Source organism: Chelonia mydas, chromosome 5, assembly GCF_015237465.2.
Source record: "Chelonia mydas isolate rCheMyd1 chromosome 5, rCheMyd1.pri.v2, whole genome shotgun sequence".
Lineage (NCBI taxonomy): Eukaryota > Metazoa > Chordata > Testudines > Cheloniidae > Chelonia > Chelonia mydas.
The window spans coordinates 100,514,156-100,532,935 of NC_051245.2; the positions used below are offsets into that span (position 1 = coordinate 100,514,156).

The window sequence follows — 18,780 nt, forward strand, 5'->3', positions numbered from 1 at the left end:
GCCACTTATGTATTTACGTACTACTTCATTTATTCAATTTCACTGCTCTTGTAGCAAATACGTTTTAAAGCATAGTAAATACAAATCTCTGTAAACCCTGCTTCCCCATTAATTAAATCTTCAGTTCTTGTGACTTCCAAGTTTTTTCATCATCGTGTACTGTAGTTCACTCTAATTATTTTCCCTTAATGGGAAACGTTAAACTTCATTACATATGATATGTCATGTAAACCTTTTTCCTCCTCATCTAAGTCTAGCAGCTTCAAATAGGCTCTTTCCTACTGTTCTACACTTTTTTTTTTTTGGTCCTAAACATGACATTTTTGCAGTAATAACTATTAATACTTGTATTTGTCATAGACTGGTACATCATCTCCAGGGTGGATAAAAATCAATTATTTAAAAAAAAATCGGATTTTTAAAATTTAAATTGGATTTTTTGCATAGGATTTTTTCCTCAAAAAGCATTTTATCTAAAGAGAGTTTTAATTAAGATACATCATAGCTCAAAGATATCTCATCATGGAATAGGGATTTTAAATTCTAAGTCTATAGTATGTGACAATAAATTCAAGTAATGTTTAAGAAAAGTTTTGTAAATGAGTTCCAATAGTTCATGGATTAGGGACCCAATCTTATGGGGTTCCAGGGGCTTCTGTATAGATTATTTAGGTTAATCTTTCTATCTACCCAATGGGACTCAGTGCTCAGTTTAGAAGATACCACCAGAGATGTCTTAGTTTTGCAGTTCTCCAACTGTGGATTTGTGTTTCCAGAGATAACATGGTTGTTAACAGCAAAAATGTTTTTAAATAATATATAGAAGTGAGAAATAACAGACCTCAATCCTATTGTCCCTCTGCAAATTTGTGTACACAGAGTCAATCCCTTACCTCTCTAATAGTGCAAAGTTTCAAAAAGTTTAATGAATAGAAGATTGTTTGGGGGCAGAATAGATCTGGACAAGGAGAAGAAGTCTGGAGATAAATGTGAGAAGGGAGGGACAGGCAGTAGAAACAGAAGTGAAACTGTTTGAGCAGCATATTCCAGAAGTCTTGAGGTCTTTCTGAGTGTAGCCTTCATTGATTTGAGATCTACCATTCGAGAGATTTGAGATCTCTCACTAGAAGGGAAAACCTATAATGGCAGCTGGCCATAAAAGAGACCCAGTTTGTGAATGAGAACCATTCAAGAAATATATGTTTGCTGATGAGGTTTTAAAGAAAGTCGCACCAGTGAACTGGTGGAAGTCACTTAAGCACTTGGATTCAGAGACTGTTGAAGTGATGATCTCACTTCTAACAGCAGTAGCTTCTTCTGCCGGTGTAGGAAGAATATTTTCTTCCTTTGGACTAATTCACTCCAAATTGAGAAATCGTTTGGGACCTGAAAAAGCAGGAAAGCTTGTTTTTCTTTTCAAGATTATGAATAAACAGGAAAATGAAGGTGAAGACAACTGAGTTAGCTGCAGAAGCCAATATTTTAAATTTGTCATGTTGACCTGGCTGACATAGTTGATTTAATATCTTTTTTAAAAAAAAATATTTCATTTAACTATTTTAGTTAAAAACAATTTTAACAAAAACAAACCTGATTTTAAAAAATTTGAATGTTTAACTAAATTCAAAATTCGTATGCTTGATTCATTAAAATATTATATGTTTGCTGTTGAAGAAAAAAATCCAGAATACATAATGTTGTCGTTTTAGTTAAATAAAACAATTTAAATGTCTTTCTGGTGATGTTCTCGTAATACAGCATGGCAAGAAAATCCTCCAAATATTAATCATTAACCTGTTGATCTGGAGATAGTTCACCTCCCAGTGACTTCATAAATATCTGCTTCAATTACCTTTGGTAAATGAAATAACCAAACGATCATTCATTTTCTGATATAGCTGTAAAACTAATCTGAAAAGTTTTCAAAATAAATCACTTTAAAATGTATAGTGTGTACCTTCTAAAAATGAAACCTACATCTGTCTCTGAGTTGTGAAGAATATGTATTAAGGTTATAACAACCAACAAGAATGCACTTTTATGTAGAAATCCATGATTAAATCGATCTTCCTGAGTAGTGATTTAAATCATGATTTAAATCAATTTAATTTAAATCAAATCCACCCTGATCATCTCTATGTAATGCAGTTAATTTTATGTTATGTACGTGCACCACTTATTATATGTCATATCAAATGATCTGTGAACCTTACACTTTGTTAAACATAACAAATGATACAAGTGATCATCCTTATTCTCTCAGCTATTTCTTTGTTTCTGCAAGCTCTGCTTTTTTGTATTATCTTATTTCTCTGCCAGCCATTAAACATTTCTGTCCTAGTAGAATAGTTGCACCTTCCTTATTAGTTGGTGGTTGTCTCTATTTTGGCATGTTCATCAGATGATACTTTTGAGGAACAATTAAAAAAAAAAGCTTTTCTAGTCATTGTTACTAAGAATTTTCAAGCAGCAGATAAAAATTGTTTGAGGTTTTTTTTTTAATGTATTTTTTTGCAAATCATTTGACCTATTGCGTGTTGCAAGGCTACTAATAAACCTCAGGTATCAGAATACTTGTTTAAGTGTTTATCCTGAGTCAAGCTGACCCATTTAGCCTCCTGCTCAGTAAATATATCCACCTGTGGCTGGGGGAATGGACTCAAAGCCAGTGCTGGTGCCATTTCCTTGAAGACCAGATGGGGCTCTGTAAAAGGGTGAACCCCTTACCTCTCTCCAGCACTCTCACAAACAAGTTATATTGACAAGGATTGTATTTTCCTTGTATTATGCAAGCTAAAACACACAGGTTTTGGAATATGCCAGCTTTGCATAATATTACAGAATTGAATGTGATATACTTAGAATACTTGCATTCTAATCTTTGTTGTGGCAGCACATCAGAACCTAATAGTAAAAGACAGAGAACATTATCAAATTACTGTTTTAATTGCATGGCTGTACTACAAAGTGATTTGATAATCTACATTTATTCCTTTGGCTAGTTTATTGATAGTTTCTAGTGTTTCTTTGCAGTTTCCCATGCTCAGTTATAAGCCCTTATTGTGTTTCTTCCAGTCTGTTAATTTTTGTGTTCCCACTAAACGGCTCTGACAAATCCTGGCCTTTTTATATGTGATTATTTATTTGAATGAGAGGGCTCCAAAACAGGAAGCAGGGAAAGGAAAATGAGATGTAGATCCTGATCCTCTGTATTTACCCCTTTCTAACGGGAAGTTCTTTAAGTAGAGCAGGGCAGGAAGAGGCAATTCTGTTTCATGGAGGATTTTGTTATTTTACAAATTGGTTTTGTTACGATTAGGAATGTAAGTCAAAACTTGAAAATTCTCCACCAGAGGGAATGGAGCCCTAGGTCTGTGATGGTCCTCCTGGTGTGCTGCTCCAGGGCTGCAGAACCTGGAAGCCCAGACTAGTCAGCAGCCTGCCAGATAGGCGAGCTTTGCTAGTGGAGCTTCACCAAAATTGAACCTTCTTCAAAGCATTGTGATTTCACCACTTTGGCAAATTCCAACAAAACAATGTTTCGAGCAGTTCTGGTTTTAAATTGGGACTGTTGAGGATTTAAGAGTTAATGGTAGTAACTGGTTTGTTTTTTTTTAAAAAAAGTAAAATAAAAATACTAAACAAACCTAAGGTTTTGCTGGTGTGGATGCACTTACAGACTTGGGGACTATGGCCCCAAATAAATGGGGCTCTGCACAGGGATAGAGATCCTTGAGGAAGAGCAACTTGCAGGATTTGGGCCTTAGACATAGTAACTTTAAGTATTGGAGTAGTCCCACTGAAAATTACACAGTGGGACTAGTCACATGCTAATTTAGATGTGCTCAAGTATTTGGCTGAATCATTGTCTTGGTTAGTTTTCCCTGTTTTATGGGAAAGAGGATTGGGGAGTTTATTTTTAAGCATTTTTTTTTCAATTTTTATCAATTTACATTTTCACAGTTGCAGAAGATTATGAGGGGATCAAATAACTTTTAATGACAGATATTGAGGTTCAAAATTTTTAAGCCTTATAAACCATTAAAAATACAATTTTTCACATCATAGGTTAAAATGTACAAAGTAAATATCCTGAAATCGACAAATACTATATGTTTTTACCATTCATTCGCTAGTTCATTTGTAACTAGCCTCATTCAAAGTTTAATCATTGGATTTTGACTATAGTCAGTTCTCAAGCAGCATCTTTCTTACACTGCCTATCTGTAATTTTTAGGGTGACAAGATGTCCCAATATTAGGGGCTTTTTCTTATATATGCTCCTGGAAAAAAAAGTGTCCCTCTTTTTCACTCTTTCTATCTGGTCACCCTGGTAAATTTTGATTATTATCAATAGAAACATTTTTTCATCAGTTTGTGTGTGTATTGTGAAATCAATGTTTACCAACACTTATCAATAAAAATCTCATATCAAGCATGGTTTTTATGTTAGAAAATATTTTTAGTTATTCAAACAAGAAATCAGTCTTCTGGCTTCACTGCCGAATCGTGAAGCCTGTCTGTCTCTCTCTCTCTCTTCTCTCTCTCTCCCCCCGCCCCCCACCCCCCTCAAGTCAGCTTTCTTTGAACGTGACTGGTCCTTTGTAATGAGAGACAGTCCCTATGTCACAGAAGCATCCCCTTTTTGTTCTACTCTCTTGTCCTAAGCTTCCTTCCTCTGTGTCCTCCTAAATTGATAAGTCTTAGTACAGTCGTATTAATACCTGGAATATGTAGGAAGGTGACTTAATAGTCATGGTGATTCTCTTTATGTTGTTCTGCTTTTAATTCTTCTTTAAACCTAATGGTGTAAAACTAATGCATTAGTCTGTTCAATTTTTGAAAAAACACAAGAAATAAATTAAAACAAAGTACTATTATTTATTATTCTGGTAGCACATACAGTGCACTCTGCTAGATACTGTACAGCCATATGGAGATGGTCTTTGCCCTGAAAACCTTATAATCTAAGGTTTTGTCGATCCAGGGTGTTATTCCAGAATAGCTCTTCCTGTTTAGCTCCATGGGATTAAGCTAATTGGAGTAAGGGTTAGTCTCCACTAGAAATGCTATATTGGTAGAGTTGCACCAACTCAACTGTGCTGCTGTAGCTCCTTTGGTGAAGACGCTCTGTGCAATGGAAGAGAGCTCTCCTGTCGACATAATAAATCCATCTCCCATGAGAGGCGGTAGCTATGTTGGCAGGAGAAGCTCTGCCGCTGCCATAGCGCTGTCCACACCAGCGCTTAGTTCAGTGTAATGTACGTCACTCAGATGGTTGACTTATTCACACCCCCTGAGCGAAGTAAGTTGTACCAAAGTAAGTGGTAGTGTAGACCTGGCCTAAGGAATGCATGAAGTTAATCAGGAATAGTTAACCTGCTTTAAATTCACACCCTACCGTATTCCAGATTAATTTTCATGTGTAGGCAAGCCCTGGATATAAAGTGAGAGATAACAGCAGGTGGGTACAATGAGCAGACCGGGAGCATAAAGAAACAAAGAGATGATACTGAGGCAGAAAATAAACTGCAGCATGCAGAAACTTGAAGTGAAACTATGACCTACCAGTGCTATGGACAATCAGTTAACAAGACTCTCAGATACTATCAGTCCACCACTTTTTACAAGGGTGTGTTTTCTTCCTACTAAAAAAAAAAAGTGATCTGCATAATAAGGAACTTCTCAGTAAGCATTTGTTTTTCTGTTGCTTTACTAGGTATCATGCCTGTGTACCATAACATGTTTGCACTAATGAATGAAACAGAGAGAATTTGGTATCCTCCAAATCACATCTTCCACGTAGAAGAATCAACCAGGCTCAACATACTCTACCGAATAAGGTAGCATGACAACTCAGATAACACCTAAAAAAGAATTGTGATTTATTTTTCGTATTTAATGCAAAAAGCTAAATAACAGCAGTAGCAAACAATATAATGTAAAATGTAACTGAATTATAGTCTCCGTATGAACTATTAGGTACTTGATAAGAAGCATACAAAATATGTTGGATTGAGTAAATTGAATAATCAATTGTATCATTTGTGCCTTTGTATTGGAGATAGCTATACTTGCCTCTTCAGGTTAAAAAACAAAAAGGTACTGATAGTACAGGAAGTTCCAATTATTATTATTTATTTGTTTTGTGATAAATGATCAACTAACAAGAGCCAAATTTCTTGTTCGTGGATTTGTGTTTTTGAGTCATGATGCTAATATAATTATTAGAAGTTCTGAAATGTAAAAAGTCTTTCATTGACTAAAATGCTGATTTATAGATATAATTAAGTTATCCCATCCAATCATCAGGACATCTACAGCAGAATTTGTATCTATCAAATGAACAAAATCTCTTTTTTGAAAGTGAACTTTTTGAGCTGTGCATCTACAATTTTTCCTGCTGAAAAGTCTTCTATTTCCTTGAAATGCATAAGGTAGCATGAGTGTCCCTTTGGTAAATTAATTGCAAATTGAAATTCAAAATGTCCTCTTAATGGCTTACTTTGCCCTATGCTGGTAGACTGAAATTATTTTATTGAAATTTCTGCTGTGTGCATCTGTTAGTTTGTTCCCCATTCTATTATAAGAGTAAGATAAGAATGACTACCAGACTGCACAGATGCACAGCAGAATACTCAACCATATTGCTAATTCCAATTTAAAATGTGGTTGTGGTCAGCAAAGCTACTCTGAAAATCTTACCTCTTTTTAGAGTGTTTTGTTCATTCTCCACTAATGTCATCCATACAAGGAAAAGTAAGATCGACCAGGTACAGTATCAAAAAAATAAAGCAGTTTGTTTTGTTTTTTATGGTATATTATGAGCAAAAGAGATTTAGGAATCAGAATTTAAAGCTGGCAGTTTTGTTAGTGATATATTAGTTGGATTAGAATACAGCTTTCTGTTCTGCAGTTACATTAATTTTATAGTGCTACTCCTAGTTCCAAACATTTCTTTTAGTAATCTAAGATATGATTTAGTCACACTGGGAGCAGTTACAACGTTTGCAGCAACCAGGTATCACTTCTACAAGAACCACTTTACTAACGGCTGTGCTGTTACCTCTTTGCAGTAAACTGAATGGCGTGATAACCAGAGTATTTTCTTTGGGATCACGTAATGGTTGTTCACTTAGGCACAGAATAATCTTATCTTCCTTGGGCATTGTTATAATAACCCAGGTAGTTATATTTCATTGTATCTTCTCAAGAGGTTTGTAGAGGACCAAGGATCTTGCTACAGGGAGTTGTACATAAAAAGAAATCTTAACTTTACCAAGTGATAGTATTTAAGATGTGTGGTCTTTTTCAGCAGATATAGCCTTTAATTTTGTTGATATTTGCCTAACTATACAGTGTGTATGTTCCTCAACAGGTTTTATTTTCCTCATTGGTATTGTAATGGCAGTAGCAGAGCATATCGTTATGGTGTTTCCCGAGGTGCAGAGAGCCCTGTTGTTGATGACCTTGTCATGTCTTATCTGTTTGCTCAGGTATGACTTGATTGTTTTTTGTTTTTTTTAACCTCTTTGCCACAGCTTTTTGACACCATCGTCCAAACATAGAATGTGTATGATATCCCACAGAAATAACGCACAAAGCTTGACTTAATTTCTCAGAGGCCAGTCTTAAATATGCAGATAAAACTCAGGGCCACACCGTGCCTCTGCAGTAGGAGAGAATGAAAACCCAGCGTGAGGGAAGGGATGAAGGACTATGATGCCTCCACCGTGTCATTCCCCTCAGAAGGATCAGGCTCCATTTTTTGAGAAGAGCAGGCTTGGAAATGTAGGACCATACCATACGTGAACAGACCTTGTGGGACTTCAGCAATAAGCTGATAACAAACCTGTTAAGAGCTGGGTTGCCACGGGGTGAAGAGTAGCTGGGAACCAGTGTACAGATTCACAGAGTTGTGGGTACAGAAGAATTGAGTCACAAAAATGTTCAGTAAAAAAAAATGTTATAAAAGAGAGATCACGATGAGGTAAATTTTCAGTCTGATTGCTTTTGCTCTTTTCTCTCTCAGTGGCGAGATGATTTTGTGCATGGATGGGTAAAGGTGCCTGTTACTCATGAAACACAGGAAGAATGCCTTGGAATGGCTGTTCTTGATATGATGAGAGTGGCCAAAGAAAAGGACCAAACTCCCCTGGCTATCTATAATTCAGTCAGGTAATTCCTTACTTCAGAACAATGTTACTTTTACATATAGTAAAAGGATAACTCATTAGTTTACTGTTTTCTCAATCTGCCTTTTTCTTTCATGTAACCCAAGCAATTAGCACCTTGACAGACACACAATTTTTGGCAACAGATTTGTTCCAGAGCAGAGATTCCCAAACGTATTTATAGTGTTGACTTTAGCTTAGTAGAGAGATTATCTCATGACCACCTCCCCTTACCTTTGTGATCGCATGGACTACTTTCCTTTCCGTTAGCAAATGAACATCCTTGTTGCAACTTCAGCCATTGCTTATATAGAAAATAACATTAGGAAAGTAATTAGTGTATTTTTAGCTGTCTTTTAATGAAATTTAGCAGGTGGAAACAAGGAGGAATCAACACTATGTGACCAGTTCTCTGTGGATCTCTGGCAAGTGTTCTGTGGGCTGCTGGTGGTGCCTGGACCATAATTTGGGAACCGCTGCTCTAAAACTTCCCATGTGTCTGCAGTTTTTCGGTTTCAAAAACTTTTTTCTTTTTATATCTGAAAAGTCCATGTAACTATTAACTTTATTTTCCACGTGACATATATTTGTCTATGCTCTTTTAATCCAAAGAATCACTTCACCTATAAACAATCTTAAAATAATAACTAAAGTGCGTGTGCAACTGAAGGCAAACATATGTGCAAACACATTGTAATTTTGAGCTTCCAGGGGGAAGTCAAGAAAAATAAGTAATTTTTTTTAATGTTCTTTGTTTTAACAGAGAACTTCTGAAGTACGAAAGACTTAAATTTCACACAACCTTGCAACATTATTGGATCCTAAAGAATGTGGTTGTCTCTCTTTTGTTATGCATGTATTTGTGTCACAAAGCCCTGGTAGCACTCCTACTGTCTGGATGGTCACCAAGCTACAGTGTTTGAGCCTCACACACTAGGCCTATGTGCTCTTAAGCTTCCTTTGGTCTGAGTAGGCTGCAGAACTGCCCCGACACACTTTCTGGGCACAGGCTTTCTGTCGGTTATCCCTTCACAGAAATGGGACCTTGCAGCCTAGCTGCCACAGGCTCCGAGACTCCCCAGTAGCTTAAGCACACCCTTCCTGCTTTGAACAGGGGGTTGGACTAGATGACCACCTGAGGTCTCTTCCAACCCTAATCTTCTATGATTCCTCAGAGCTCTGACCTTGTGTGAGCTCTGGGTTTACAGTTACCTCTTCAGGCGTGTGTGATAATTGAACCAAACAGACACACAGGTTTTGTAAGGTTTCCAAAAATGAATCACTCTTTACTTTTGCCAGCACAAGAAGTATATAGATCTAGACACAACAATAACCTGTGTATATGCACTTCCCTGCCTCATGTCCCTTACCATTCTTGAACATTCTTTGGGCTTATGTCAGAGTCCTCTAAAGAGTCTAGGCTTTTCCTCCAAATCCTGAAGTATCTCCCTGTAGTCCGTAGCCAGTTTCCTTCTTCCTTGGCTGGTCCTGCAGCTAAGCAAGTCCCCTCTGCTAGAACAGACAGCTGCAGCGGCACAGGAGCCAGCAAACAGAGCTGTAAACAGGGGAGTTTGAGTGGGAGTTTGAAAGGGGAGTTTGTCTTGTGGTGCTTGTTTGGGGTTTGTTTTTGCTGTGGGTGGTGGTGGTTTTGGTGTGGTTTGTGTTTCGGTGTGGTTTGTGTTTCCCAGATTAACAGGATTTAGGTGGAAAGGCTATGACAGATACAGAAACAGCAGTGGGCGTGACCCATGTAGTGGAAGACACAATGAAGATGACTGGATGTGGAAGCTGCGGTATGTACGTGATCCTGGAGGGGGTACCTGGAAAGAGTTTTTTCTGCATGAAGTGCCGTCTGATACAGCTGATGGAAGAAAAGATCCGAGGATTGGTGATGCAGGTGGAAAGTCTGGTTGAGTTTAGAAGGGAGTTTGAGCGGCTTATGGAGCAAAGACCTGAGGCAGCTGAAGGGAAAAGCTCAGACTTACAGATGGAAGCAGGACTGAAGAATTCTGTTGGGAGACTGCTGGATGAAGAAAATGGACAGTGGAAGCATGTGACTAAGAGAATCAGGCAGAGGAAAAGATGGGCTAGTGAAGGAGAAATAGAGCTCAAGAATAGGTTGGCAGAGTTGGAAAATGAAGAAGGGGCTCAGCAGGTAATCACTGAAGGTGGAAGGGCAAGGAAGAAGAGAAGAGCGGCTAGTCCTATAGGAAAAGGGGAAGAGTCAATGGAGACTACACCAAATATGAGCCCCAGGAGGATACAGGATGGGTTGAAGAGGATTACAAGGGAGATTAGGAATGGAAAGAACTTGCAGCCAGAGGGAATAGGGGATAGACCAGAGAATCGCACCGTCACCAGGAAAAGGCAGGTCTACATGATTGGGGACTCCTTACTGAGAAGAATAGACAGGCCTGTAGAATAGAATAGAATATCAGGGTTGGAAGGGACCTCAGGAGGTCATCTAGTCCAACCCCCTGCTCAAAGCAGGACCAATCCCCAATTTTTGCCCCAAATGGCCCCCTCAAGTATTAAACTCACAACCCTGGGTTTAGCAGGCCAATGCTCAAACCACTGAGCTATCTCTCCCCCAAACAACTGTCACACAGAATGGTCCTCTCAAGGATTGAACTCAAAACCCTGAGTTTAGCAGGCCAATGCTCAACCCACTGAGCTATCCCTCTCCTTTAACCAGAGCTGATCCAGAGAATAGAAGGGTGTGCTGTTTTCCAGGTGCTAAGATACGGGATGTGAACCTGAGGTTGAAAAGGATCCTAAAGGGAGCGGGAAAGAATCCACTGATTGTCCTTCATGTGGGAACAAATGATACCGGTAGATTCTCGCTGGAACGTATCAAGGGAGACTATGCCAGGCTGGGGAAGACGCTTAAGGAAATCGAGGCTCAGGTGATCTTTAGTGGGATTCTGCCTGTTCCTAGAGAAGGGCAACAAAGGTGTGACAAGATTATGACTATCAACAGATAGCTCAGGCAGAGGTGATATAAGGAGGGCTTTGGGATGTATGGCCACAGGGAGGCATTCATGGACAGACGACAGTTCTCTCGGGATGGACTTCATCTGAGTAGGGAAGGAAGTAGACTTCTAGGATGGAGGCTGGCACAACTGATTAAGAGAGCTTTAAACTAGGAATTTGGGGGAGATGGTTGGGAGATGTCCAGGTAATCTCCACGCCGGATTTTAGCATTGTGAGGGAAGAAAACGAAATAAGAAAGGATACAGCCGTGGGTAGGAGAATGTATATAAGGAGGAAGGGCAGTGTGGATACCAGTCTAATAGGTCATACTGGCTGTAGAATGTCCGTGCCTAATCGGCTACAGAATGTGAGCGAGGCCAAACAGTAAAAATTAAGATGTTTGTACACCAATGCGAGGAGCCTAGGTAACAAAATGGAGGAACTAGAGCTACTGGTGCAGGAAGTGAAACCAGATATTACAGGGATAACAGAAACATGGTTGAATAGTAGTCACGGTACTATATAGTAGACTGGACTACAGCTATTGAAGGGTATGTGCTGTTTAGGGAAGACAGAAATTAAAATTAAAAGTGGTGGAGTAGCATTGTATATCAATGATGAGGTAGAATGTAAAGAAATAAGAAGCGATGGAATGGATAATACAGAGCCCATCTGGGCAAAAATCACATTGGGGAAGAAAACTACTAGAGCCTCCCCTGTGATAGTGCTTGGGGTGTGCTATAGACCGCTGGGATCTAATTTGGATATGGATAGAGCCCTCTTTAATGTTTTTAATGAAGTAAATACTAATGGAAACTGAGTGATCATGGCAGACTTTAACCTCCCAGATATAGGCTGGAGGACGAGTGCTAGTAATAATAATAGGGCTCAGATTTTCCTAGATGCGATAGCTGATGGATTCCTTCATCAAGTAGTTGCTGAAGCGACTAGAGGGGATGCCATTTTAGATTTGGTTTTGGTGAGTAGTGAGGACCTCATAGAAGAAATGGTTGTAGGGGACACTCTTGGTTCAAGTGATCATGAGCTAATTCAGTTCAAACTAAATGGAAGGATTAACAAAAATAAATCTGCAACTAGGGTTTTTGATTTCAAAAGGGCTGACTTTCAAAAATGAAGGAAATTAGTTAGGGAAGTGGATTGGACTGAAGAACTTATGGAGGCCTGGAATTACTTCAAGTCAAATCTGCAGAAGCTATCTGAAGCCTGCATCCCAAGAAACGGGAAAAAATTCAAAGGCAGGAATTGTAGACCAAGCTGCATGAGCAGGCATCTCAGAGAGGTGATTAAGAAAAAGAAGAAAGCATACAGGGAGTGAAAGATGGGAGAGATCAGCAAGGAAAGCTACCTTATTGAGGTCAGAACATGTAGGGATAAAGTGAGAAAGGCTAAAAGTCAGGTAGAGTTGGACCTTGCAAAGGGAATTAAAACCGATAGTAAAAGGTTCTATAGCTGTATAAATAAGAAGAAAACAAAGAAAGAAGAAGTGGGACTGCTAAATACTGAGGATGGAGTGGAGGTTAAGGATAATCTAGGCATGGCCCAATATCTAAACAAATACTTTGCCTCAGTCTTTAATGAGGCTAATGAGGATCTTAGGGATAATGGTAGGATGACAAATGGGAACGAGGATATGGAGGTAGATATTACCATATCTGAGGTAGAAGCGAAACTCGAACAGCTTAATGGGACTAAATCGGGGGGCCCAGATAATCTTCATTCAAGAATATTAAAGGAACTGGCACATGAAATTGCAAGCCAATTAGCAAGAATTTTTAATGAATCTGTAAACTCAGGGGTTGTACCGTATGACTGAGAATTGCTAACATAGTTCCCATTTTTAAGAAAGGGGAAAAAAAATGTGATCCGGGTAACTACAGGCATGTTAGTTTGACATCTGTAGTATGCAAGATCTTGGAAAACTTTTTGAAGGAGAAAGTAGTTAAGGACATTGAGGTCAATGGTAAATGGGACAAAATACAACATGGTTTTACAAAAGGTAGATCGTGCCAAACCAACCTGATCTCCTTCTTTGAGAAATTAACAGATTTTTTTAGACGAAGGAAACACAGTGGATCTAATTTACCTCGATTTCAGTAAGGCATTTGATACAGTGCCACATGGGGAATTATTAGTTAAATTGGAAAAGATGGGGATCAATATGAAAATTGAAAGGTGGATAAGGAATTGGTTAAAAGGGAGACTACAGCCAGTCATACTGAAAGGTGAACTGTCAGGCTGGAAGGAGGTTACCAGTAGAGTTCCTCAGTGATCAGTTTTGGGACCAATCTTATTTAATCTTTTTATTACTGACCTCAGCACAAAAAGTGGGTGTGTGCTAATAAAGTTTGCAGATGATACAAAGCTGGGAGGTATTGCCAATTTAGAGAAGGACCAGGATATCATACAGGAGGATCTGGATGACCTTGTAAACTGGAGTAATAGTAATAGGATGAAATTTAATAGTGAGAAGTGTAAGGTCATGCATTTAGGGATCAATAACAAGAATTTTAGTTATAAACTGGGGACGCATCAATTAGAAGTAACGGAGGAGGAGAAGGACCTTGGAGTATTGGTTGACTACAGGATGACTATGAGCCGCCAATGTGAAATCGCTGTGAAAAAAGCTAATGCGGTCTTGGGATGCATCAGGTGAGGTATTTCCAGTAGAGATAAGGAGGTGTTAGTACTGGTATACAAGGCACCTGGTGAGACCTCATCTGGAATACTGTGTGCAGTTCTGGTCTCCCATGTTTAAGAAGGATGAATTCATTCTGGAACAGGTACAGAGAAGGGCTACTAGGATGATCCAAGGAATGGAAAACCTGTCTTATGAAAGGAGACTCAAGGAGCTTGGCTTGTTTAGCTGAACCAAAAGAAGGTTGAGGGGAGATATGATTGCTCTCTATACATATATCAGAGGGATAAATACCAGAGAGGGAGAGGAATTATTTAAGCTCAGTACCAATGTGGACACAAGAACACATGGATATAAACTGGCCATCGGGAAGTTTAGACTTGAAATTAGATGAAGGTTTCTAACCATCAGAGGAGTGAAGTTCTGGAGTAGCCTTCCAAGAGAAGCAGTGGGGGCAAAAAACCTATCTGGTTTCAAGATTAAACTCGATAAGTTTATGGAGGAGATGGTATGATGGGATAACATGATTTTGGCAATTAATTGATCTTTAACTATTCATGATAAATAGGCCCAATGGCCTGTGATGGGATGCTAGATGGGGTGGGATCTGAGTTACTACAGAGAATTCTTTCCTGGGTATCTGGCTGGTGAATCTTGCCCACATGCTCAGGGTTCAGCTGATCACCATATTTGGGGTCGGGAAGGAATTTTCCTCCAGGGCAGATTGGAAGAAGCCCTGTGGGTTTTTCACCTTCCTCTGTAGCATGGGGGAAGGGTCACTTGCTGGAGGATTCTCTGCACCTTGAAGTCTTTAAACCATGATTTGAGGACTTCAGTAGCTCAGACATAGGTGAGAGTTTATCGCAGGAGTGGGTGGGGTGAAATTCTGTGGCCTGCATTGTACAGGAGGTCAGACTAGATGATCATAATGGTCCCTTCTGACCTTAATGTCTGAGTCTAACAGTATGTCCCCTCCTGCCCAAGCTTCCTTTTGTCTCATCCTCCAACCCACCCAGTCTCTGTTTTTAAAGGGTAGCATCAACACCTTGGTTCTTTGTCCTGCTTCTGGGGAAATTCCACTCTCCATATGCTAGACAAGCTAGGCAGAAATGGTTCCATCCAGCTTGCAGCTACCCGTTATTCTGCTAAAGGCTAGATCTCTCAATTTTCCTATGCAGAGCCCGACACACCTGCACCCCTCTTGCCTCCTCAACATAAGGGGGATGGTGCAACAATACAGTAAAAACAGAAGGATACAGACAGTTCATAAAATCAAACTGGAATTCCTAAGATGTACATAGTCAGATTCACTCAGTTACCAGAATTCGCTTTTACACTGTATTTTATCAATGTATACTGCTAAAGGCCCTGTTCAGGAAATCACTTAAGCATGCTTTTAAAGTGCTGAATGGCACTTAAGTACATGTTTAGAGTTATGCACATGTTCAAATAGTTTCCAGAATACATTTGTGTACCTGAATAGGGGGACAAAGAGAACAAGTGAAAACAGATGTACAGGAGTAAATGCTTAAAATAGTCTGGTGCCGTATTTCTGAAATTGTTACACTCTACCCCTCTTTTCTATACAGGTCACATTTTCATTGTACTATGTTAAGTCATTGATATTACCATATGCTACCCAGGATCTCTGGAAACTATAATTTAAAGATGGCAAGGGCTCTTTCAGAGGCCCTAGCCTCTGTTTGTCAGAGGGTAGAGATAGATGGTAGGAGAGAGATCACTTGATCATTACCTGTTAGGTTCATTCCCTCTGGGGCACCTGGCATTGGCCACTGTTGGTAGACAGGATACTGGGCTGGATGGACCTTTGGTCTGACCCAGTATGGCCATTCTTATGTTCTTATGCTGGGAGGAAGACCAATTACTCAAATATTTCTTTGCTCTTTAAAATGTTGACTCACTAAGCTTTTTATTTGGGAGGATTTCTGAGGTAGTCACCTCTTGTCTAGACAACATGTTCTCTTGCTCTCACCTTTTTTTCCATTCTTGTGAGTCTGGTTTTGAAAATTTCATTTTTTTGTGTCCATTCTTTTGTTAAACTTCTTCATGTCATAACTTTTAAAACATAGTTTCATTTTTAATTACCTAGTTAACAAGATACTGCTAGAGCCAGTGACACAAGTGGTAACTGATTAAATAAAACTTGTTTTGATATTGTTTTTAGATTTTGGCATCTTTCTTTTAAGTTACACAGAGAAAATGTTAACAGAGCATTAAGTTATAAGAACATCCAGTACTCAAAAGTTAAGAAATCCAACCTCCCAGTACAAGGCTTAGTTCATGATACAGTGTAGTATTGCATTGTTTGTTATCTTCTTTTTAAACTTGACATATGTGGTTCTGTGTCTGTATTTACAAATCTGAATGACCTAGAAAGATCAGGATTTTGCTACATTGGCATAGCTATGGGAATTTATCAATGTATCCTTGCTGACTGGACTTCTTCCCAACCCCACATAATAATGACTAAATCAGAAATGTCCAGGTTTATGGAAACAACAATGTACTATACTTTGGAACTAGTAAATGAAAAATAGAAAACGGCACAATAAGTGTGGTTTCGTTTTCAACAACTTTTACTGAAGACTGAAATAAAAACCACAATAAATTTTAACACAGTAAGTAGTTCATTTGATAGATAAAGTATTTTTATGTTGGCTTTGTATTTATTTTGCATACAGAAATAATTTCCTTTTCTAGGCTTTATAGATAAACCTTGGAATTTATGTGCTAATCTTGTGTTCACAGTTACAAGATGTTTTTGCCTAAATGTGTTCGGGCAAAAATCCAAGACTACCATATTTTGACACGAAAGAGAATAAGGTACAGATTCCGCAAATTTATCCAGCAGTTTGGCCAATGCAAAGCTACTGCCAGAAACTTGAAACTTAAATATCTTATAAATCTGGAATCCCTTCAGCCTGCCTTCTATTCAGAGATTTTTGAAGTAAAAGAGCCTTGCAGAGGTGAAGAGAGTTTTGCAACCATTATAATAACTGGAAACGGTGGAATTCAGTGCTCAAGAGGGAAACATAAAGACAGTGAGACACTGACAGAACAGGTAATCCTTATGAATATGGCTTCACTTTTATTATTTTAAGGATTTTGCAAATGGACATGGTAACAGAGTAATTTGGTCATATGTTACATGTACTGATTCATTCTCATGTAGTACTATAGAATGAATTATGACTTTGACTTAATAGCTCTACTATGATTTCTGTATGAATGGGGTTTGACTTGAACCAAACAGCACAAGACTTTTTAAATTAGGTGGATTTTTTTTATATAGATTATAAGAGAAATAATTTTTGACTAAGCAATTAAAGTACTTAGATGACAAATGAAGAGTGAAGTTCTCTGTCATTCATGCTACTAAAACAGGATTATTATAAAAGTTGACATGAGAAAGTAACAGCTCCGCCTAATTTAAGAGTTAAGCTAAATTATTCAATCATTTGTTATAATCATGTAGTTACATTTTATTCTTGATGTTATCTGGGTGTTTTTGTTTTTGTTTTTTACATTGTTTCCCATCTGAATATTCAACAGTTGAACTTAACGTTATCTGATGCTAGTTGCTAGCAGGAAATGAATTACTGGTTGTCAGGAATTACTAAGTCTAGGTTTGATAAGCCCCACCTGTTCCATTGCTAATGTGCAATGTACCCAGATCAGATCAGGAACACTGTTATCCCAAAGACAATGTATCATTTCAGGAGTATATCTTATTTTTTGTACATGGCTTTTAAATAACAGAATATTATTGTGAAACATTACTATAACATTAAAAACTTACACATCACTTTACAGACTATAGATGAAACAACTCTTCTGGTATAACCCTTCTTTATAATCTAAATAAAACTGGTTTTTTTCCAAAGGGAAATTTGAAGGAGGAGTATTGGAGGTGATCTCCTTTTTTAAAATGAATAAATAAATGACCGTACATTTTAAAATACATATACATTTCATGATAGATAACAGACTAGATCAAAACAGTAATGTGAAAAATACCTTGTAGAGCAAATTGAGGTTAACAGATAGATTACAAGTGATCACAGCCCATTATGTAAAATGGCACTTTTATGATATGGTATTTAATCATCAGGCATATTAAAATATATAACTACATATATGCAAATATCTTGATATTTCTTCCTTTGTGCTTATTAGAAACAGTGCAGACTGAGCTAAAGTTTGGATAATTGGGCCAATAGTTATCATCTGTATAACTTTGATGATTGTTAAATGTTCCTGCTAGAAACCCTTCATATGCGAAAAGCAGCCTTCAAGAGATGGTTCTAATGATGATGTTTGGAGTTATTTTATAGAAAACTAGGCCTTTTAAAATCACTTTTTGTACATTAATTCATATATAAAATGTATCCTCTTTGAGCCACGTTTTCGTGAAGCAACCTCTAACTTTGCACATGCTGAAATTTGTGTATGAAACTGTACCATTTGTGCATGCCAATCAAGCCTTTAATAGCAAGAGTAATAGGATTTGTATTGTTTTTCATCTGAGATTCTCAAAGTTTTTTTCCAAGATGAATAAGCATTATTATCCCCAGTTTACAGATGAGGAAACAAATGCATAAAGAGTTTAAGTATCTTGTTTGAGGCTATAGAGGAAGGCAGGGGCAGATGGGAATAGAAATCATGTCGCCAGACTCCCTGTCCTCTGCTCTGACCATTAGGCAACTGTGCCTAATGTAAGGTAATTAACTACATTTACCTGTGGACAGTTTCTGCATTTGTACAAAGGGGTGCGTCTTCAAATTTAATAGTGAGGTAAGGCAAGCTATATCTTTGACTATTGCAGCAAATCAGCGTCACAAAACTTTACTCAACCACTTGGCTTGGAGCAAGATTTTTTATTTATTTTATTTTATTTTATTTTATTTTGGTGAAGTGGTGGTAATGCAGTGGCTGTGATAGGTGGTCTTGCCAGCC

General features: G+C 38.2%; 1 protein-coding gene across 3 annotated transcripts in view; it reads left to right on the forward strand.

Moving 5' to 3' along the window:
- JAK2 (Janus kinase 2) overlaps positions 1 to 18,780 on the forward strand; it is a 156,353-nt gene that overhangs the window by 75,464 nt on the left and 62,109 nt on the right. For all 3 annotated transcript variants that reach the window (XM_027827858.3, XM_043546956.1, XM_043546955.1), the window contains 4 exons: positions 5,720 to 5,843; positions 7,379 to 7,496; positions 8,033 to 8,178; positions 16,573 to 16,885. In XM_027827858.3, coding sequence (XP_027683659.2) covers positions 5,720 to 5,843; positions 7,379 to 7,496; positions 8,033 to 8,178; positions 16,573 to 16,885 — 701 coding nt within the window. The remainder of the gene's footprint in view (positions 1 to 5,719; positions 5,844 to 7,378; positions 7,497 to 8,032; positions 8,179 to 16,572; positions 16,886 to 18,780) is intronic.